The sequence below is a fragment of the Mercenaria mercenaria genome, chromosome 3, assembly GCF_021730395.1.
Source record: "Mercenaria mercenaria strain notata chromosome 3, MADL_Memer_1, whole genome shotgun sequence".
Classification (NCBI taxonomy): domain Eukaryota; kingdom Metazoa; phylum Mollusca; class Bivalvia; order Venerida; family Veneridae; genus Mercenaria; species Mercenaria mercenaria.
Window position 1 is genome coordinate 58,471,227 of NC_069363.1, and position 23,693 is coordinate 58,494,919.

At 34.8% G+C, this 23,693-nt stretch overlaps 1 protein-coding gene across 14 annotated transcripts in view; it reads left to right on the plus strand.

Annotated features, from left to right (window-relative positions):
• The window catches only part of LOC123524642 (prostaglandin E2 receptor EP4 subtype-like), a 114,505-nt gene extending 98,776 nt beyond the window's left edge, over positions 1 to 15,729 (plus strand). For 9 of the 14 annotated variants that reach the window (XM_053538672.1, XM_045302982.2, XM_053538674.1 and 6 more), the window contains exons 2-3: positions 12,419 to 13,379; positions 14,801 to 15,729. In XM_053538672.1, the coding sequence (XP_053394647.1) occupies positions 12,435 to 13,379; positions 14,801 to 15,355 (1,500 nt within the window). In that variant the 5' untranslated portion in view covers positions 12,419 to 12,434 and the 3' untranslated portion in view covers positions 15,356 to 15,729. The other 5 variants (XM_045302978.2, XM_045302975.2, XM_045302977.2 and 2 more) reach the window with 5 other exon arrangements.
• The last annotated feature ends 7,964 nt before the right edge of the window (positions 15,730 to 23,693 follow it).

A 23,693-nucleotide genomic window follows, 5' to 3' on the forward strand; every position in this document is an offset into this window, starting at 1 on the left:
GCATTTTGTTTACAAATGTTTATCCCTTTTATTTAAAAAAAAAAAAATTATGCTCAAATGTTTTACTGAAAGATATTGGCCCAATAAAAGTTTGATATTATTAGTTTTTTCGAGACAGCGTATACACTCCAGGAGAACTACGTTCCAACGTAAGTCAAGTCTCATCGATATCATGTGACATACCTCAACGATGAAGCTACGGTGTCGCTTCGAATGACCTTGTTGATTCATATATTATGTGTAATTAAGCGTATATATTCTACGTTTCATAACTGAAAAGATGAGTTTGATGTGTGGAAGATATATTAGCTATTTGCAGCATTTTGCAAGATACAGTTAACTAGTTACAAATACACATATGTAAGCTACATAAATGTTGCAAGGCCGCAACGATAACAGAGATTATGTGACAACGTCTCACATACAGTGTTGCAAAGTCTCAGTAACATAATTACCATTTGAACTTGTAGAAAATTCTTATGTACATCTTATCTTTACGTCGAGAACATTTCTTTGACATTTTCATAAATGACTGGATGACGTCTGGGCAAGATACAACAATTTAATCAGTATGACAAATGTATTTGTCGTTATAATAATACACATTATAGTATTACGCAGGGTGGAGTAAAATTCTTTGAAATGGATTGATAAAATCATGTACAATTTCAGCATGAAAATTAAAATGTAAGGTTAATGCTCTTCAATAGAAATAAGTATCTTTCATTTATATCAAATTCCATGGAATCTTGTAAGCATTGTTGATGGCTCCTACACAAAAGTGGTGCTCAGCTGAACCTTTACTCTTACAGTCAGTTTTGAAAAAGTGTATACATGTTATGCATTGCAGTGTTTACATTTTACGTTAAAAGCGGATAGAGAACCTGTAAGGTTTTAATAATTGGAAGAAAATAACAATTATATTTTCTAAACTTTACAGCATGTCTTTCTTTCTCGTCCTTTTTAAACACGCGCATTTCCTGAAAATTTCATTGCTAGTATTTTGCGTTGTTTTCATCTCCCAATTTCCTTATTAAGTTCTCGAAACTTGTGCATTTACTAAGATAATCCAAACTTACGCAGCATATTGCATCACCCTTTTACTTTTCTTTTTCAAACATAATTCATAAAAGTCGTGCAGTGACTCGAATCTCCTTTACTTTGTCGTTTTACTGAAATGCCTTTTTCCTTTATTTTGCCTTTCCATCTATGTGCTTGAACTTTAGCTTTGGATGTGGGATTTTCGTGTAAAATCCATCCAGTACGCTTGCAAAAGGTCGTTTGCTCTACCAAGATGCCCGTCCGTATATGAAATAATGTTCGGAGGGGCACCTTGCGCATTCCGTCACCATGAACCTTAAAATCTTTAATTGAGCCGCGCCATGAGAAAACAAACATACTGCATTTGCGACCAGCATAGATCTTGACCAGCCTGCGCATCCGCGCAGTCTGGTCAGGATCCATGCTGTTCACTAATGGTTTCTCTCATTTTTGTAATAGGCTTTGAAAGCGAACAGCATGGATCCTGACCAGACTGCGCGGATGCGCAGGCTGGTCTGGATCCATGCTGGTCGCAAACCCACTATGTTGATTTTCTCATGGCACGGCTCAATTATCTCGGAGAGACGTAGAACGCTTCATTAATGTTACAAAATAGCTTATACATTCACACTTATTAGATAGTACGTACATGTGTACGCCGGTAATCAATTCTGTATAGATAATCAGGATCGTAAAGCATTACTTCAAGAACTTTCCATATAAATTAGCTATTTCGTAACAAATGTTTTCGGCACCATGTGCAGGCGTATTGCTCATTTTGTCCGCATATAATAATTATTATTACGTCGTGCAAATGTATTAGGAACCTGAGACGTCATAACTCGTAACAATACAAGGCGCAAGTGCCCTCAGGACGGATATTTCTGTCGAGTTCGTTAACACATAACTGATTTTTTTCTTGCACATCGTATAAAAATAAGCGTTTCATTCTGACAGATCATTTTTGTTACATACCGTATTTCACAAATAACAACAGAAATTTAAAAGCAATTAGAAATACAATGTACTTCATTTGCAGTACTCATTCTTATGGCAGAGCATGCACCCACAGCGCGGGAAATGAACGTCCGTAAGCCGAAGTGACGTCATTACATTCAAGTGAAGCACAATAACAAAGTTCCACTTTAGTTTTATCGTTTAAAGCGTAACGGTATGTCCTTTCCGTAAAATAACGTATTTCAGACCGACAAAATACTACATATAAATAGGACGAAGAGTAGGTCTCAAAGTACCTGATATTGTCTAAGTTCACATATACAATACCATATAATATCAAAGCAGCGCAAGTTATCATAACCAGAACGAGAGCCATCGCATGGGGATGCCAGATGGGTTTTGCAGGCATGGGTAACTAAAGTCGACGGAAACGCCAGTCCGTTGTACAAGAAATATTTAAGAAATAATAAATCTGTTCCTATATTTTATCAGTTAATAAAATATGGGCAGGAGTTTGGATGCGTAATAATTAAATCACGAGTGCGTAGCACGAGTGATTTAATCATTCGCATCCAAACGACTGCCCGTGTTTTATTAATTGATTAAATTATTGGAACATATTTATTATTTCGATTCTAACAACGCAAATAATTCACATTTTACATTACTACATTTTCAGCGTAATACGTCATTCGGGTCATATGCTGTTACAATTTACCCCCTGTGGTTAGAAAGAGTTGCATAGCCAATGGAACGTATAGATATTTGTTTCTTTTTATCAGAATTTTGAGAAGTATTTATAATTAAGTAATCTAACATCTCGCAAACTAATTATGAAGAGAATCATCAAATTAAGCGATTTGACCCTGTGTTACAAGTTACGAGCTTAACTTTATATGACGTCACATCATTATGACGTCATACTTTATGTCATACATTTATGACGTCACCGCTGAATCTTAATTAAGCTAATTGAATTCGCTCGTAGAGATCGAAACGTGTTTTACGGTCCTACACACAGGTCAGTATGACTTTTTATCATATTTATGTTTTTGAAATCCTGTTTTCAACCGTTTGGCCCTGAAATAATTTGTATGTAATGGAACTGAAGTAGAATCTCTTATGCCACAATCATAGGGGGTGAAATGTAACAGCCAACCATATTTTATCGTAGATTCATGTATAGGCGATTTCGCTATATGTTTATATAGCAATTGCTGCAGATCGTGTTAGAATTTTCCTTATTACATATCTACAATCATTTCGATTGAGTTTCAATGGACTGTGATCGTGCAATATTTTCCCTGATTATATACGTTACTATAAATAGTAACAAAAAGCCATTTAAAACGGTCATTACGGATTCTGTTTATGTATCCATAATGGCGCAGTGCGCCTCTGGCGCCATAACCATAACGGCCCCGGGTAACCAGAACGTCAGCGCGTTCTGATGTTGACGTCATGAAGCAACATTATTATGGCGATTGAAAGAGTGCTGAATCAGATCGATTGTCAAATATTGATGGCATTGTTGATAAAAAGCAATACAAATAATTCTTTTACGTGTTTGGAAAATATATAAAATGAAAATAGATCTACCAAAATAAATATGAAGTGAACGTATATGATAAAAAAGTCAATAAACGGCTGGCCAATAAGTCAAAAGTCAATAAGCCTTCTAGCCGCAATGGCACGCCAAGTTTCATAATGGTCCTCGGAATAAAGCCCTCGGGCGATTATAAGAATGGCAAGAAAGCACAACCCAGTCGTATATTAACTTCGAAGTAATTCTTCATGAAATGATTTTTTTTTTCAACCCTAAATTATGCTTTATGTAAGAAAGTACAACTATCAAGGCATTTGATTTTATACAACATATAGCCTCTTATCCAAATAGTATAGAAACTGAAAAACTCCGTTAAATGCTTGAACAAATGAATAATACACTTTAAAATTTTCTTACAAGATTATAGGTACACGTGTAATAAACAGGTAAATAAATGGGATAAAGGTGTCTTTGAATGAAAATGGCCCTAAAAGAAAATAATAGCCCTCGGGCTATTATCACCTTGGCAGGGCCATTATTACTTAAATGCACCGCTCTCCAATTTATGAAACTGTACAAATTGCGGACAACGCTTTCATATCAGAGAGAAATGTTTTCTAAACGTTTAAGTGGAAATAATCGCGTGATGTCCGTGACGTCCACGCGCACGTTGCGGCATCTATTTGACGGTTCAACTTGCAGAAAATATGAATGCGCGTCAGCTTGATTTGTTTATTAGATTTTTGGAGAAATTCTTCTCGTACTTTTTCCTGTTTTTCGTAGCAGAAAGAAAATTTAGACATAAAGCAATTACTTGATAGTAGGCTTGTAATAAAAACGTTATCAACCTGGTATGTGGATATATGCACTCGTTATTGCGCTCCTAAAGTCGCGCAATATTACTGCTGCAGCACAAGTGCATTATATCTAAAAACAATGTCAATAACTTATAAATATTGACGTTTCAGTTTCATTTCGAGTGCGTGTCGTCAATTGTGACGTCAGTTTCATGGATGTCGTCACGTTTTTAAGTTCTTTAACTAGGACATTTTCAGTTCCACTTGGGCTAAAGAACAATTTTTTCATTGATATAATGAATTATACACATGTAATAATTATAAAAAGATTTTTAGATTTGCATCGATAAATAAGCATTCATTCTTCATAAATATAATCTGGAAAGTAGATCCCTTGGAAGCACCGAGAACAAGGCAAACAGTGAAAATTGCAGACTCGGTTTGATTGAAGTCGCGCAATATTTCTATATTTCCGCTGCAGAACGCGTGCATATACCTAGATACAAATCTAATAACCTACGATTACATGCTTACTTCAGGTTTCGTAGTTGCGCCCTGTGCTTCAAAAGAATCTTTTTACACACTTAATAATAATTAAGGTGTGCGCATGCAATAGTATAAGTCAACTCCGCGCCACCTCATATATATTGCTAGTAAGATATCTTGGAGAAACCGTCAAATGATAATAAAAGAAACGGATAAAAATACTAGTACATACTTTGAACAAAATCTGATTTTCAGTCACAGACATTGTATATTTTACTCGAATATAATTAATGTGTTAAGCAGCAATACTTCGATGAGTGTCAGTAACGCTTGCCTTTGTCGCGTATAGAGTTAGTAACATCATCGGTTAGAGTGAGGGACATGATATTTAATAAATATTGTTCGTTTATGATAAAGCCGTTGCAGAGATATATTTCTAAGATTAAAACTGGCATTGCCTTTAATCGATCATTGACTGACAGTAAGTATTGCTGTTGAAAAAGTGTTGTATATTTGTTTTATTCTGTAAAATAGCAAAATGCTTCTATTTTCTAAATAACAGACAACTGCTTTTAAAATTTAAATGTTTTAATAAATTTATGCGATTACTTTTAGAATCTGAATAAATGTTCAAGTCAAGACGTAAGTAAATATAATAAAAGTAATTGATACATATGAAAATAATATAAGCCGTGTCATATTGAGCGATACCGTAGCCAGAAGTCGTTGAGATATGTCACATGATATCGTTGAGACATGACTTGCGTTGGAACGTAGTTCTCACGGAGTGGTATACCCGTATCCTGTCACCAACAAGCAGTGTAACGATTTTATCGTGCCGACTACCCATTACTTACATGCTATAATCAACACATTTTGTAAATTAACAAAGCTACTTACAGTGCAGACTGGAGTCCTACAATCATTTATTTGGTCGTCATGTTTTGTTTATAGTTGATTTACACCAGCCGTAAAATGCACAATGACCTGTATTTTGGTTAAATCACAAAAAACAAAAGCTCATTTACACCTGGAACAACTGATACGGGGACTGGAAACCGGCATTTATCTTATGCTGTCGTCCAATCGAAGCGTATGCCGTAGGTTATTCTGCTATTACTCAAACATTTACGCCTTACAGTTTAACTCGTCCTTTCAGTGAAAATCTGGGAAAGCATTTGTTGAATTTTTTGTTGAAAACAAAAGTTCTGCAATGAAATTATTGCCTGCATCTGTTTTTAAATGGAAAATATCTACATTAATGTTACTTTTCGCCCTGTAAAAATGGCTAAATCTAGACTTGTCTTAACCAGAGAGAAAGATGTCGTTTTTTACATGATATTTGTTGATTCAGAGTATTTAGAATAAAAAAAATTAGGACATATTTTAATGAAAATAGCAAGTCAAAACTGTAAACTGTTGCCTGAAAATATTTGTTTATGATATTGCTCTGTTCTTCACCATTTAAATGCGTGTTAAACCTAGATGATTTTCTGCAGTTTTATCTAAAAGTTCGGAATAATAAATGTAACTTCGTTGTCGGCCTTTTTTTAAAAAAAATATTGTTATTTTAATTTAAATACATTGTATTTTTCACACATCAGTTTTAAGATTAAATTTATTAAGGACGTATGCTAGAATTTGGTGCGAAAATTTTCCCAATAACAGAATTTCTTCAAACTTTGGATATTGAAGGACAATCATCTAAGAAACAAAAAAATGCAATAAAAATCATAGGTCACCGGTATCAAAAAAGAGTTATCTGCCCTTGAAAACGGCATTTCCCCCAAAAATGACGTTTTCAAGGGCAGATAACTCTTTCAAACCCGGTGACCTATGATTTTTATTGCATTTTTTTGTTTCTTAGATGATTGTTCTTCAATATCCAAAGTCTAAAGAAATTCTGTTATTGGGAAAATTTTCGCCCATCTCATATACAGGGAATTCTAGCGTACGCCTTTAAACTAATTTTGGAGTTTAAACAACAATTTCGTTTGACACATTCCCTACGTTCAAGAAGAATGTTTGTTTCTGTATGTAGAAATCTGACATTATAAACAATAATTATAATTATGGCTCTACAAGATTAAGAAAAGTGTCAGCTTTCTGTTATTTTCCTTTTTTTTATTCAAATCCAACAAAAATCGGCCCTTTGATAAAGGTTTGAAGTTACGTGGTAAAATATTTCTTCAGGGAAGTGAGCTCGAGTTAATTCATAATAATTAAGCATATCACCACATGCAGTCGCATGCTGTTTTTGCTTCAGAATCCCTTTAGATCAATCTCTGATCATCTAATTATCGCCACTTAAAATGTGACTGTTAAACCCTTTGAACAATAAGTGTTATAGCTCCATGATTAACATGAGGTAATATGCTAATTACACGCTGATCGATAGTGGCGAAAACAAAATATTGATCGCTAACGACTGGTCGATATTTACAGGTATGGACGACAGCATAATACAGATAAATGTACTGGTTTATACGGAGTTTCTACTCCCCGTATTAGACCTTCCTGTTTACACAGGTTATGATCAGAAACACTAAAAAACGTCTTGTTCCATCCCTTCGAAAGTTACTGGATTTCACGATGTCATAAATGTCTTGATACTTCGGCTTTCATCCCGTTTCCTGTTAAAGGCACTCGCTACAGTTTTTCCGGATGGGTCGATATTTACCCCAACACTGTACCAATTTGGTTTCGATGTAGCTCACTGCAGACTTGGTGCGGTCTTCTGCGCATGCCCGGAAGTGATTATCAAATGTCGCGTACGGCAAAAATTCGCAAATTATTGTATGTTCGCATGCATTTAATGTACAAAATGTTTAATATACTGACTAAAGGTAAGGGTAAGTATCACCATGGTTACAAAATATATACATTTAAAGTACTTTTAGTTCAAATTGCTTCAATCCGACATATACTTGAGTCTGTTATTTATACCAGCGCTCAAACTCTGCATTGAGTCACAGCTGTTTCTAATCCCGTACCGTACCCGTACCGTACATTCGTAAACTATAGGTTTTGTTAAAAAAAGGGCGGAAACATTCATCGTTCTGTGCCATCAAAATGCTTCAGAAACACCTTAAATTAAATACCTTAAAATCCACTTATTAAGAAATCTGCCGTTTGAAAATTTTATATATATATATTTCTAAGTCATTTGCTCAAACACTAAATGAGTATTTCGTACCAACTTGCGTTGTATAAATGCCCGCCACACCCCACCTCGTTGTAATTTGATTTAAGCGAAATCTAATATGGTGACCTATCAATTTTATTTTTGTTTTAGATTAGGTAGACATAACCAAAGGCATGTGCAGAGTTTGATTAAATTCTATTATGTGAAACTCGATAAAATAGCAGAAATACCAACTTAAAATTGACAAAAATATGCAAAAATAGCCCTTTGGTCTGCTGAACAAGTATTCCTTTCTTTACAACATCATGTTCTTTTGATTTCTCTGAGCATGTTTCAAATAGAAATATTGTTTTCCGTTATAAAAATGCTTAGATAATCAAATTTATGCTGATTATTGTACTTTACTGAAATATATTTTAGGATTACAGAAATTTTGAAAAATGTTTAAAATAGCACCATATCTAGGGGCAAATTAAATTGAAACAAAGCTGTTTAACTTCCAAAACAAGATTTCAATGTCCGTGTATCCCATACAGAGTTATTCCGCTTTTACGGCTAACTTTTGTCAAACTTCATGAGCCTCAACTCAAGTAGAATGAAAATCGGCAAGAAAACACTAAATTTACTCTCGGAAACGATACTATCGCTGGAGCTAAATAATCTGACTTGATTCAATTACACCAGCAGTGTGGCAGCCATTTTGTTTTAATCAAAATTCATATCTGAAATATACTAGCAGGATATGGAATATTTCTTGTCTCCACGTGACGTCTATATTGACCAATAGAAATGCAAGAAACTTGTAGGAGGCAATATAACTGGTTGTGTTATGCAAGCAGATTTAATACAGTGTCAGCACATTCACGGACGAACGATAGTGCTAATGTTCGGTTGGATTACATGGGAGACCCTTCAGAAATATGTGTTTCACTTTTTGCATTCTTAATGCCTATACTTTCAGGTAGAATAATGATGTTTGTCTAAACTATGAAAATTGCTTAATAACGCACACTATTGGAACAATCGTCTTTCTCGACAACGTGCTATAAAATTCATATGTCTTAGGCAAAGAGGCGCAGTTGGAGTAGTAATGTAGGTCCATGGAAATGCTTGGTCTTTGAGGTCGACAGAATTGGCCTAGAATTGAAAGGGACGCTTTTGAAATATTAATATTACTGCAAGCATTACAGAAAAGTATGTATGCATAAACATTTTAAGACATTATGTAATGCCAGCACTGGTGTGTCAATTCAGTGCCATGTAGTGTAAAAACATATTTGTGCACTTGGTGCTTGTACTTGATAAACTATATCTAATATTTGTAATAACAGTTTGTAGTTCCTTATATCAGTGGTTGCGATCAAACATTTATTTCGAGATGTTCTGCTACCACAGTTATCACACTACAACTGTTGAAGCCAATTAGAAACAATCTACTACGACGTTTAATCTTGAGCCACTGCCGCATTACATTGAGAAAACATTAGGAGAGCATTTTAGACTGTCAGAATGAATTTCTCAGTACATACCAATTACACCGTCTTCGGAAATAGTGCTGGAGCCTTACAGTAATTTTCTGTGTCAGGAAAGAGATTCTCACATTAACTTTCGTTATTATGTAACACAGCTGTTCCATTGTAAATACACGGATACAAGAGTATTGAAGTTTTTGGGGAAAAAATGGAAACATTAATTAGCATGAGCTGAGCTTCTTAATTGATATTAGCCAGTATTTATAGGTCTGTGATGTATCCTTAAAGTTTTTGTATAATCATTTGATTGATGATTGAGAAAATGACAGTTGCGTGATTTGATAATGCATCTTAATTTTTGTGTTGAACTGTGATCTCTGGACAATATCAAAATTTAAAAATAAAACTTAAAAAAAAGAAGAAAAAATAACCAAATAAATGAAAATAAAATACTTGTATTAAGTGTGTCTCCACTTTAGAAAATGATTTAATAATTTTGTTTTATCAATGGCTTATAAAATAACTAACAATTTCGTCGCATTAATTGTACAAAACAGTGTGATAGTATTTGCGGGACTCGCGTAATTAATTACAGATGTTATGCAAATTAAAAATGCGGTTGGAATTACATATGTTTTCACAGGCACTGACTGACTTGTTGTTTTTCAAGTTGTTGACTCGTTGTGTTGTTTCTTTATTGGTTGGATTAGGATTAATTATGACATTTACTAATTCCTTCCGTACTAATGAGGTGGTATGACCCTTTACAAACAGTCACGGCAAAGCTATACAGTGTTGTAGGTAGTGGATCATGATGTAGGAAATAATATATTTATAATATGATTGTTTTCGAATCAGGATATAAATACTATGTACATATCTATCAAATCAGGTATGGCTTTGGTATTTAATGTCAGATGTTAAAGATGATGTAGGAAATAATATATTTATAATATGATTGTTTTCGAATCAGGATATAAATACTATGTACATATCTATCAAATCAGGTATGGCTTTGGTATTTAATGTCAGATGTTAAATACAGGTTTCCCATTATACGACGATCCAATATTTTGTTGCTTTAAAATATTTTTGATTTTGCTGTTTAAACATTACAAATATTTTTCTAAATTATTTTTACAAAGTTAAATTTTCTTAATCTAATCATTTTTGTATATAATCAGTTTTTAAGTGTCTCGTGCTGGCTATAAACTCATAATAACATTACAGAGACTACTTGTAATAAAATGCACTGACCCGATGGTATAGTGGTAACACGCTTGGCTGTCAAATTCGAATCCTGGTTCAGGCACTAGAAATTTCTGAGATACTCTAAAAGTGCAACTAAAAGACCAGTTCTGGTTATCGCAGGAAAGATAGGTCCTACAATGTAATAATGTGTTATTTAGAAAACAACCAACGTGCGGAAAATGTTTGTTTGCTTTAGTGTAGGTGGGACTTTATGTGTTTCTCAATCTGTGTTATATATAATTCGTTAGCATAATTTTTGGTAATATTTTCAGGTTCATGAACTATAACAGTTACTTTAATAGTACACAACAATTATATCCATCTCGGGTCTTTAAGACATACTTCTTAATGAAAAGTTACTAAAATTTTATGTAAAAATGTGAAAGAACTTTAAGCGATAAAGGCGAGCAATAAATTAAATCTCGAGCGGTCAGTTATTCCATTGATGTCGACAGACCAGATGTAATCCTGATCAAACTTCAATCAATCTTGGCGTGCTGGGATACAATTTTTCTCGTTGGTCAGTTTACAGGATATGTCTAGAAGGATTTTGCAGACGAATAATTTGGTTCAGTGTGTTCTTAGCCTTTTAGCAGTGTTTTAAAAAACAGGATATTCAGATACAGCAAGTATGGCAATGTTATCATTAAAACAAACCTGCAGAATAGGCGCTTATTACAGAAATCAATTAGGTTTTAAATGTATTTGTGATTGCATTCAATCGTAAACAGATGGTTACTTGTGTTATAAAGATTTAAACAGTCTACTTGGATTAAGAGAAAAAAATTCCACAGGCCTAGCGGTAAGGAAATTTTATTGCAAATGAAAAGGAAACCAGCTTGATGTGGGGTCTGCAGTTATAGTGTCTATATGCGTTATCTTACGGTGTTTACAGTTCCTAGATAGTGTACATGTGTCCGCCATCAATGTCAAAAGTAGTGGAATAAAATGACATTTATAGTTTACACTATAATTACTGAAACAGTCGCATTTAGGAATAGATATTTTTGGATTATAACTGGATTTCGCATACTTTGGGAAGGATTATTGTTTTTCATTTCCGTCAGTTACGTTTTGAACTACAATATTTGCATACAAATTGCAATCATTATAAATAGACATTTATTATACTGACCGGAACGTCTTTTTGTTTTAATAACAGGATTAGTCTCTTTAGATTTTTGTCTGTAAGTATTGTAAATGGATTAAATTCCGGGTAAAAGGATGGAAGATTAATTTTCGTTCTATACTCTATTATATATGTTGAGATTATTATACATGATATAAAATATATGCGAATGAATAAATCATATCACCTATGTAACAAATGAATTAAAAAGTAACTTAGAAAGAGGAATTTATGAAACTCAGGCGTTCCTCGTAAACATATCAGACAAGTTGATGCATATCATAGTTTGTATGTTTTCGATACCCCACCGCTATTTATCTTAACGCAATAACAAAATGTAAGCAAATATATTAATTTACGTAAGACGAGATATTTTAATCACAGCTGATAAAAAAAAAAATGGATGAACTGCATGTTGCATGCTGCTTCCCTTTCAACATTCGTCTAGAACACTTCTGGTTGCCAATATTTTTAGTTTTTTTTAGCGATAAAAATATGTTTTACTGATTGAACAATTGGGGCAATTCTGTAGTTTCAGCATTTGTTTTTAATCGTTCTTTATTTTGTTAATTAAATGTTGATTTTTCATTTCAGGTCATAAGTGGTCATTATGACCGGGTCAGAGGGTGTTAACACCTCGCTCTTTATAGACGTCCTGGAGGGTGAAAATTTAGCCAATTTCTCTACAAACGCGTCATCCGGGAACTTTACATACATATCCATAATGCGAGACAACTCTGTCAACGCGTTATGTGACGGATTGTCCCAGAACACGTCCATGTGCAATAAGAAAGGACTTGGAATTAGTCTGTCCACGCCGATTCTTATGAATTCAGCTGGAATTCTTGGAAATTTTGTGGCACTTATGGTTCTATATACCGCTCGCAGAGAAATGAAAAAAACAATGTTTTATGTTTTACTGTGCGGGCTAGCTGGAACAGACCTTCTTGGTCAATTAATGACAGGTCCCATTGCAATTATCGTATACGCAAATAATCTGCAGTGGGTAGGCGGTGATCCCCTATGTAAATACCACGGCTTCTTCATGGTTTGCTTTGGGATGATTACTCCATTACTAGTCTGTTGTTTGTCTATAGAACGTGTCACTGCACTCCGTTTTCCGTATTATTACGAGAGATCAGTGACTAAAAAGAAAGTGGTCGGCTTGATTTTGTCATGTTGGGCATTTGTGTTGATATTCTGCTGCATGCCATTCATTGGATTCGGAAGTTACGCTCACCAGTTTCCAGGGTCGTGGTGTTTTCTTAACTTCCACAGGGAGAGTACCAGCGATGAAGCGTACGCATATACCTATGCTTTTATCAACGTCATCATCATTTCTGTTATAATCATCGGCAATTCATTGGTCATGGTAACTTTGGTACAAATGAAAAAGAAAAAGTTGAAAAAGAGAAATTTGACCAGTTCGCCGTCAACTGAGAGACGCAACGGTAGTCAAAGAAAATCAAAACTGAAAGTGGAAGAAGAAACCCAAATGATCTGGTTCCTGTTTGCAATAACCATAGTATTTACAACCTGCTGGTTCCCGCTAAATGTAAGTATTATACCCTTTCCAGATTTGCTGCCGTATCCAGAAATTCTAATTTGCAATAAATAGCGCTTTTCTATGACCAAAAAGGAATAAAAATAATTCAGGAGGTAAGGCGAATTGCACATTCCGTATTTACGCTATGCGTTAAGAATTTTCAACGCAATATCAAACTGACCATCTAACTTGAATAACAATGTGTTTTTTTATATTAATGGTAGTAGTATACGTGTTTACCTGTTTTAAGATATTCGTTTGAGGAATTCCCTACTTTTAAGTTTTGCTTTGATGTCCATTTACTGTTGGATTCCTTAAAAATACAATTCCACGAGTATTTTAAAATATTTATGTCCTTTCCTTATTCGACTTGGACTTTTTAAGAACCTCAGTGATCTGATAAGGATTTTCAAACGTTTCCTACTATTCTTAAAGTGAAATGGCCGCTCTTGAACACGTTATTAGTTAGTGTTAATGAGAAAATTTGTTCTTAGAATATCCTTCTGGTAAAACTATATTAAATGTGAATTGCTGCTGACACATATTTGTTATATCATCGATCTAACGAAGCTATCTGAACTCGCGTCATAAACTTTATCTTAACTGTCATTAAAAGATAAGTTTGACTTATGAGTGACACTGTTTATTGATTCGGCCATTATATTTTGATTACACGATGCCTAGTGGAGTCTTTTCTCTGCAGTTCGGACAGATAATGGCTATAACACGTTAATATTATGAATTAAAATCATTTTTTTTTTATGAAGAAGCTTTTGGTTCTAATGAAATAAAACAGAAGTAATTGCCTCCATTAGACTGATTTTTGTCTTTTTTTACGATATAGTCTTTGACTTTAATTGACATTCCATTGATATAATGTTAAAATTGTTTACCCACTAGCAGTTAAAATTAGAATATAAAGGAAAAGCTGAAAATACTTGTGTACCTGACCGTATAATTGATCATAATTTATTGCATTCATATTTATTAATGTTACCGTCAGCAGTTATATCTTTTATCATACGGTTTCAGACTATGCAAATAGCAATTGTATTTTCGTCGGTTTTCACATACCTCAAATATTCCCGGATGTAAACAGTCAACAAAGGCGACCGCAAGCAGCAGTTCTAAGATTTGTCAGCAACTCTTTGAACAAAAAAAAAAAAAAAGAACCAAGAAATTGTGTCCGCATCATATATTTTTTTATGTTTAAGAAACCGTAGAGACAGACCGCAGTTTCCGGATGCTGGGGATTTCCCTCCATACCCTCTGTCCGAAATAGTGTCTTGAAATTTCCTACATTTTTCTGCTCAGTCCTTAGTAGTTCAGCCTCTTGAATAAATATTACAAAATATCACAATTTTGATGAAAAGTAAGAAAAAACTTTAATTGTGAATTAGTTCTTGTAATATGTTTTATTTTTCTTTCAGATACACATACTCATCAATCAGGTTACGGGTCGTATCAATTACCCAGCAGACCTTATAGGCGTCCGCCTGGCGAGTATTAATGTAATTCTTGATCCATGGCTATACATTCTTCTGAGAAAGTCTGTCATCGTAAAAGCTTTCAGATTTATTAAAAACTTATTTTTCAAAGACAAAAGTTTGTCTCCGAAGAGGAGCACCAGATACATTACAAACTATAGTCAAAACCAGATTCCAAAGGGCTCTATACATGAGCGAGAGGACAGGGAAGGTCATGAACTTGGAGCAATTGATCAAACGTGTAATCAGGTGAAAGAATTTGATAAGCGTAGTGCATGCTCAGATACGAGTAGCTCGTCAAGTAGTGCGGAGTCAGATTCTGATATGGAGAGACGTTATTTGAAACAAGTAAGAAAACGATCAAGACTATCAGATTCCGGATTAACTTATCAGAAAAAGAACTCGTACGAGAGTTGTAATGGATTTAACCGTGAGAATGATATTCCAGTTGTAAACAATAGAAAGACGAGCCTTCCGGCAAGAATTTCCAGAGACTAAGAATTTTAATCATTTCTATTTTGTTTATTTTAACAAGATGAGTTGCAGGCAATTCATGGACTTAAGGTTAACAATACACAAGTATTTACATTTGTTCTATTGTGTATATTAGGTACATCATCAGTAATCTAATCGTGAACTTCCTAATTTATCTGTATCTTGAAATGAATTTTCTGTTGTTTTCTTATAACTATTGCCAGACTGTTTCAGGACGTATTTATTTTAAATAGGTCTATTTTAAGTGGCACAGAAGTGGTTTATAAATCTCAAAAAAATATTGTATCAGCATAAATGTTATGATATTATGATTATTACTTTACATGTATTGTTGTTTACACGTAAATTTTGTAAATAGAATACCATGTTACAATGTTTTCGTTTCTTCATCAGATTTCTGGGGCATTATTTCAGGCATGGGCGTATACCTGGATAGAACCACCGGCCGAAAGGATCATACAAATCAAGCGAGGCTACACACACCAACAGAATAATGGATAAACTGCATATACCGTTCGGCCACGGAAGCCCCTCGGTTCAATTTCTAGAATCTCATAATACCTAAATCAACGGATCATTAATTATACTCACTGACATATGAACTTCATATTACGCTGTTAGTCCGTCCACCCGTCCGAAAATAGCTAGAATCACCAAACCTCACATAATCGTTAACTAGCAATTGACCTTTGCTGATAGGCACCGTGTAAAATATGGAGTGGAGGCGTGGAGTGGAGTGGTGGAGGGCGTGTTCTAATATCTGGCCTGGCCTGGCCCGGCCTGGCCTGGCCTGGCCTGGCCCGATGAGCTCTATTTTCGACTGGGCCGGGCCAGGCCAGGCCAGGCCAGATTTTATTATACATAGAGAAATGAATGGCATAAAATCTAAATATACAATTATAATAGCAGGCAGTATTAACCTGCATTGTTTACTTGCTGCATGTCAACCAGTCCTCTGGAGAATCATTAATTAGCCGTCATTCATCTTATTTGAAATACAGATTTGGACTGAAGAAAATGGTGTAACTAAATGATAACTACTCATTTTTTCTGTAATCAAATTATTTAAAGTCAACTTTAACACTTGGTTTAAAACTAATGGCTAATTTCATTGATAAGTTTACCTGCTGCAATATAACTGAATATTTACATGCACTGAGAACACATCACTTTGGGAATTGTAATTACAGGTTGTGTCCCTACTATCCTTAGTTGACCTTTTAACTGTTCAGTTGAACTTTTAATGTGTTTGGTCTAGTTAAGCTGATGTTCAGTTTATGGAAGAGTAATGAAAAATAATATTCATTAATTGTGGGACCTCTAACTCATTGTCAGGGTGTTGGCATTTTTAGATTATTGATATTTTTCTTGCACAAAAAAATAATGGTGCATTGTGTTTATGTTATTTCTAAGTGATATATTTCATGCTAAAAGATGCTCTTGAGCCTGTTTCACAAGACTTTGTATGATATTTTTTCCACATACTTAGATCAATATAAAAACAATCTTACAAAAATATTCAGTATGTGTATAACCTAAACTACAAAATTTATATATCGCTTCCCCGCACCATTCTATCCCAGGTTCTAGAACGGAGGTAGCATTTATTTTAGAAATTGAAAGTTGTTGTCCGTTAGTATTGACAGGTGCCACTCTTCATTTTATATCATATTTGTAACCTGAAAATATCTAAATTGACCAAAATAACATTCGAAGTTTACCAATGGCACAGTGGCGTAGTGATAAGTTCTCCGACTTTCACACATGTTACCGTGGGTTCGATTTCAATTTAGATTGTTTTCATTAAATCAGTATAAGAATGTCAAATACTTGTGTATTTCTTTCAATACATGAACAATAAATCACGATAAGTGATACGTTTTCTGCATTCTAAGTTTACAGAGGACATATTTAAAAAAATGGTAATGAAAATGGTCAAACAGGTGTTTCGAACTTACAATCCCGAGATTGGTAGCTGAACGTTTTGTCAGCACAACTGTATCTGCATGTACGACCTGGCAGTAAAGAAATGTTTATATTTTATTTGGTTTTCAATATTTATATTTTTATTTATGTTTGGGCACAATTTTTTTTACGGAAGCATACAAAATATATTCTTGAGTGCTAGTTCAATAATTTCGGACAATACTAAATAATCCTCAATAGACAAAATAATAAAATTAGGTTATTCAATTTGGGGAAAACCAAACCACCAGTCAAGGGTCAATTGAGGTGGAGATCCCCTGATAATAGTCATAACAATTAATCAGGCATCGCCTTTAAATTAGACATAATAGTTATGTTAGCTACAGGCTTATTCCCAGGTGTATAATTTTACAGAGTGGGAGTTCAAAATGTATTTATATAATGTCTGAAATATCCAAACTTATTCCAAAAGTCAGATTTTAAAGATGCTATAGAAATCACTTTCACGAAATTGAAATCTATGGCCTGGCCTGGCCTGGCCTGGCCCGGCTCAGTCGGAAATTGTGCTCATCGGGCCAGGCCAGGCCAGGCCAGGCCGGGCCAGGCCAGGCCAGAGATTAGAACATGCCGTGGTGGAGTGGAGTCTGGAGTCGATTTTGGAGAGGAGTCTTTTTTTTTGGAGTCAAATTTGGAGTCGATTTTGGAGTCAGTTTGGAGTCAAATTTTGGATTGGAGGCATGGGGGTGATTTCTCTCAGGCCTGTAGTCACTAAATATATGTAATTGTCTTTTATTGAAACAGTCTTGATTGATAAAATGGGTCTTAAGACAAATGGTCTCTAATTTTATGCGGCCTCTCAAGCAGGATTTTTTTTAAATGTTAAGGGATTTTGTGAGTGGAGTCTCATTAATGCTTAATGTTACTGAAGTGTTTGGTCTAAATTAATTATTATTATCATTTTTGTGTTCGAAGAAAAAAAACAACACTGATTATAACTGTTTTCATCACGGATTTCCTGGTTATAAAATTTCTGTTAGAGTCTGTGTTTTAAGACAAAGGTCATGTCATTATTGATAATATTATGGTTTACCAAGGGTGTTAAAGTCCCGCAGAAACACTTTGGATATTATAATTTCAAGTAGCATTTATTTCACGAAGAAAGAATTCAAAGATATCAGCCTCTCTACAAATCTTGTTCAGTCTTTAGCATTGTTTTCAGAAAGAACGTCTGTAGAAATCTGATCAAACCATTAAACAATGCATAGAAATTTCCAAACTTCTGAAAACAACGAAGGTTATTCAGGCTTAACGTGAAAGGGAACGTAATAGCAATAATTCTAAAATAACATTTTTTCGATATCGCCCCTCAATATGTCTTTGTTGATTTATTTTAAAGTTACAACAAAAGCCTGCGTTTTTAAACCGATGTTTTTAGAGATTGGACCATTTACTTTGTTCACATGATCGGTCAGTTTGTATAGAAAAGGGATAGATGAATTGCTCTGTTTTAGGGTGCATATTGGCTTGATCCTATTGTATGTACTGAAAAATATCTGAAATAAAAATGTCTCTTTCACATGCGTGTAGGTCTACTAAAATAATACATTTTGTATGAAATTTATTAAAAACAAAACAAAAAAAGAACAAGGTTTACGTTCACTGTATTTACTTCAAATATACCCAAAATGCACCATTTGCTGTTATCATTTTAAAAAAAATATTGGGGAAGGATACCCCCGTACCCCCAACACCACTCCTGCGTACTATGAATATGGTCCTGGCTACTCGCCTGCAATCTTTATAGCTGACTCAAGAGTAACATGGATATTTATAAATTCTGAAAGTGTGTGAAGTTGGCGAGAAGTTCGACATTCGACATTGAACATTGGATAAGAGAACAACATTGAACATTTGAAGCGTGAAGTTGGCAATAAGTTAAACTTTCGACATTGAACATTCGCTCTCAGAACGACATTGGACATTGAAACTGAAAAGGACATTAGACATTCAATTTCAAAATGACATTGGACATTCGATACCAGAAGGACATTGGACATTCGATTTCAGAACGACATTGAACATTCGATACCAGAACGACATTGGACATTCAATTTTAGAACGACATTAGACATTCGAATCCAGAACGACATTGGACATTCGATACCAGAACGACATTGGACATTCGTTTTCAGAACGACATTGGGCATTCGATTTCAGAACGACATTGGACATTCGATTTCAGAACGACATTCGACATTCAATTTCAGAACGACATTGGACATTCGTTTTCAGAACAACACTGGACATTCGTTTTCAGAACGACATTTGACATTCAATTTCAGAACGACATTGGACATTCGATACCAGAACGACATTGGACTTTCGATTTCAGAACGACATTGGACATTCGTTTTCAGAACGACATTCGACATTCAATTTCAGAACGACATTCGACATTCGATACCAGAACGACATTCGACATTCGATTTCAGAACGACATTGGACATTTGATACCAGATCGACATTGGACATTCGATTTCAGAACGACATTCGACATTCGATTTCAGAACGACATTGGACATTTGATACCAGATCGACATTGGACATTCGATTTCAGAACGACATTCGACATTCGATTTCAGAACGACATTGGACATTCGATACCAGAACGACATCAGACATTCGATACCAGAACGACATTAGACATTCGATACCAGAACGACATTGGACATTCGTTTTCAGAACGACATTCGACATTCGCTTCCAGAACGACATTACACATTCGATTTCAGAACGACATTGGACATTTGATACCAGAACTACATTGGACATTCGATTTCAGAACGACATTGGACATTCGATTTCAGAACAATATTCGACATTCGCTTCCAGAACGATATTAGTTATCGTTTTAGAAAGTTCTTCACTGTCACAGATTTTGAAGTGTACAGGACTGTTAAGTCTGGATTTCTTACATTATATGCCTTTTTCACGTATTTGCAAATTCTTAATACTGTTTCTTCTAAATTAAAGACATTAGTCTATTGAAAAGGTAAATATTTGGCCAGGATGTATTTGGTAACAGGTGTGTTTTAGAAGTTTTATACATATATTATTCGTCAGTTTTCTATATATTTCTTGTGTCAGTGTAAAATATTTCATTCTGTAATGATGCGGTATAAGCAACAAATAGATTAGTAGCTTAAATGTCATTGTCATACTTAGAGGTCAAAGGTCAAAGAATTGCAGTTTTCCTTGTCCGTGCTGTAATTTAGTAATGAAAATTGAGGGATTCATAAATAAGTGTTTGCCTCAGTGGGATAGTTTGTCAAATGTAAGTACTGGAAAGGTGAGGTCACAAGTTAATACAGCTTCCCTTATCTGGGCTGTTATTTAGCAATGGATGGTGATGTTCTGAAAAAACTTGGTAGAAATGTTTGCTGCAATCATTTTTTTATAGTATCATAAATGTTAGTCCTTTTGACAGCTGGCTGCAACTACTCTATATACTAGTATGTCACTGCACGTGAAAAGTATTTTATGTGCTTAAATTTTAACGAATGTTTTAATATTTTTTTCTTCATACGTTGATGCTGGTGTAAACAATATTTAAAGCAATTGTATTAGTTGCCTGTATAGTTATGTTACTAACAGCAAAATCAAAATGTGAAACTACTCTGTCAGTGTACGTTATATATTATATTTTTATTGTATTATGAATCAGAATTCAAAAAGTACGTAACATATTTTATTGCCTGGACTTCAATATTTACTGCTTTGAATTATTTTGCTTCATTTTTCCCATTCGTGCCTACCCGCTTTGCGCAGTAGCGAGAGCGTTTGTCTATGGATCGCGGGGTCGGTGGATGTTCTCCGTGACGATTTGATGAAAGACATTTTGTCTGAAATCATTCGTCCTCCACCTCTGATAATTCATGTGGGGAAGTTGGCAGTTACTTGCAAAGAACAGGTTTTTACTGGTATAGAATCCTGGAATACTGGCTAGGTTAACTGCCCGCCGTTACATGACTAAAATACTGTCGAAAAACGGCGTTAAATCCAAAACAAACAAATCAGTTTTCCCATTCGTTTTCTGTTACTTTTTTCTCTCTAAAAATTCATTTCATATCAGAAAAAAGTATTATTTCAATTCACAAATAAACAAGGTTAAGATAGAAATTGTTCATATCACGGCCCCGGTGCAGTCAATCCGGTGGCCATTTGTCCAGCTTCAGGGCACCTGTGTTTATAAACACCTGTGCCCATAAACCATAAATAACTCATTACCAGAAGTGTCATTCTTGTGTTCATTTTCCACCATGTTTATACATTTAAAACAAACAACGCAATAAGAATGAAAATAAAAAAAGATATGTGTCGACAGCTCGTTTTGAACTCGCAAGTAATAAATACAAAAAAAAAACCAACTTACAGATACGCAAAAAACAGATATATAACATGATTAACAATTTAAAGGCCGCATTTCAAGGACGAAGACCTACTTACTTAAGATGCTACTTTAGCCAATTTTCGCTTTTGATTCGAATGCCCAATGTCGTTTTGGATTCGAATGTACAATGTCGTTCTGAAATCCAATGTCTAATGTCGTTCTGAAATCCAATGTCCAATGTCGTTCTGAAATCGAATGTCGAATGTCCTTCTGGTATCGAATGTCGAATGTCGTTCTGAAATCGAATGTCGAATGTCGTTCTGAAATCGAACGCCAATGTCGTTCTGGTATCAAATGTCCAATGTCGTTCTGGTGTCGAATGTCGTTCTGAAATCGAATGTCCAATGTCGTTCTGGTATCAAATGTCCAATGTCGTTCTGAAATCGAATGTCCAATGTCGTTCTGGTATCGAATGCCCAATGTCGTTCTGAAATCGAATGTCGAATGTCGTTCTGAAATCGAATGTCGAATGTCGTTCTCATATCGAATGTCGAATGTCGTTCTCGTATCGAATGTCGAATGTCGTTCTGAAATCGAATGTCCAATGTCGATCTGGTATCAAATGTCCAATGTCGTTCTGAAATCGAATGTCCAATGTCGTTCTGAAATCGAATGTCCAATGTCCAATGTCGTTCTGAAATCGAATGTCCAATGTCGTTCTGAAATCGAATGTCGAATGTAGATCTGGTATCAAATGTCCAATGTCGTTCTGGTATCGAATGTCGAATGTCGTTCTGAAATCGAATGTCCAGTGTCGATCTGGTATCAAATGTCCAATGTCGTTCTGGTATCGAATGTCCAATGTCGTTCTGAATCGAATGTCCAATGTCGTTCAGGTATCGAATGTTCAATGTCGTTCTGGATTCGAATGTCCAATGTCGTTCTGGATTCGAATGTCTAATGTCGTTCTAAAATTGAATGTCCAATGTCGTTCTGGATTCGAATGTCTAATGTCGTTCTAAAATTGAATGTCCAATGTCGTTCTGGTATCGAATGTTCAATGTCGTTCTGAAATCGAATGGTCAATGTCGAAAGTTTAACTACGCTTCAAATGTCCAATGTCGTTCTGAGATCGAATGTTCAATGTCGAATGTCGAACTTCTCGCCAACTTCACACACTTAAATTCTGACCTTGTTATTTTCTCAATACGCCATTCGTTATTTAATATAGGTATCGTTTATAAATTTGGAATTTTGACCAGCGAAGACCATGGCTGATCATGGTCAGCATTGTTTGCAGAATGCAGACTTGTTTACCTTTTACCATTTAACAGTCTGAACATAAAATTTACAAAATGCAAATCTTAAAAAATGCAGATTTTTTGTCTTTATTCATAGTTGAGCCACGCCATGAGAAAACCTACATAGTTTAGAGCATTTGCATCGAACAAGATCAGCCTGCACTATTCTCATTCATCTGATGTTCTACATGGTACCCGAGAACGGTGGTAGAGCTCTTGTTTGCGAGAATGGCCTGCACAGGCATGAAGTTGATCAGAGTTCATATAGTTCTTAACAATTTGTCTTACTCGAATATGGTTTGAAAGCAAATTTTGTATGGAATATGCAGACGAATCAAGAACCAGACTAGTGCAAATGTATTTTTTTTGTGTGAATTGTACTATTGTCTATTATAAACATATGCATAACATACAGTATTCTATCCTTCATTATTTTCGTCAAGTACTATCATGTCTTATTATGTGTCTTATTATATTATGCCGTTTACAGTAGATAGTAAATATTTAATTACCCAATGTTTTTTTCTTCTTTTCATTTTCCAGATTCATTTTAAAAGTTTAAAGCAATACTTTCTCATTATTTCACATTTCAAGTTAGAAATGTTTATCAATTCTCTCTGAGTAATCTTCAGGCAACATCTGGCCCAACATCATAAATAACAAACCATGAAGGAACTAGGGGTCAAGTCCTGATAAGAATGAGATATCATGCTGAGGTGCTGTA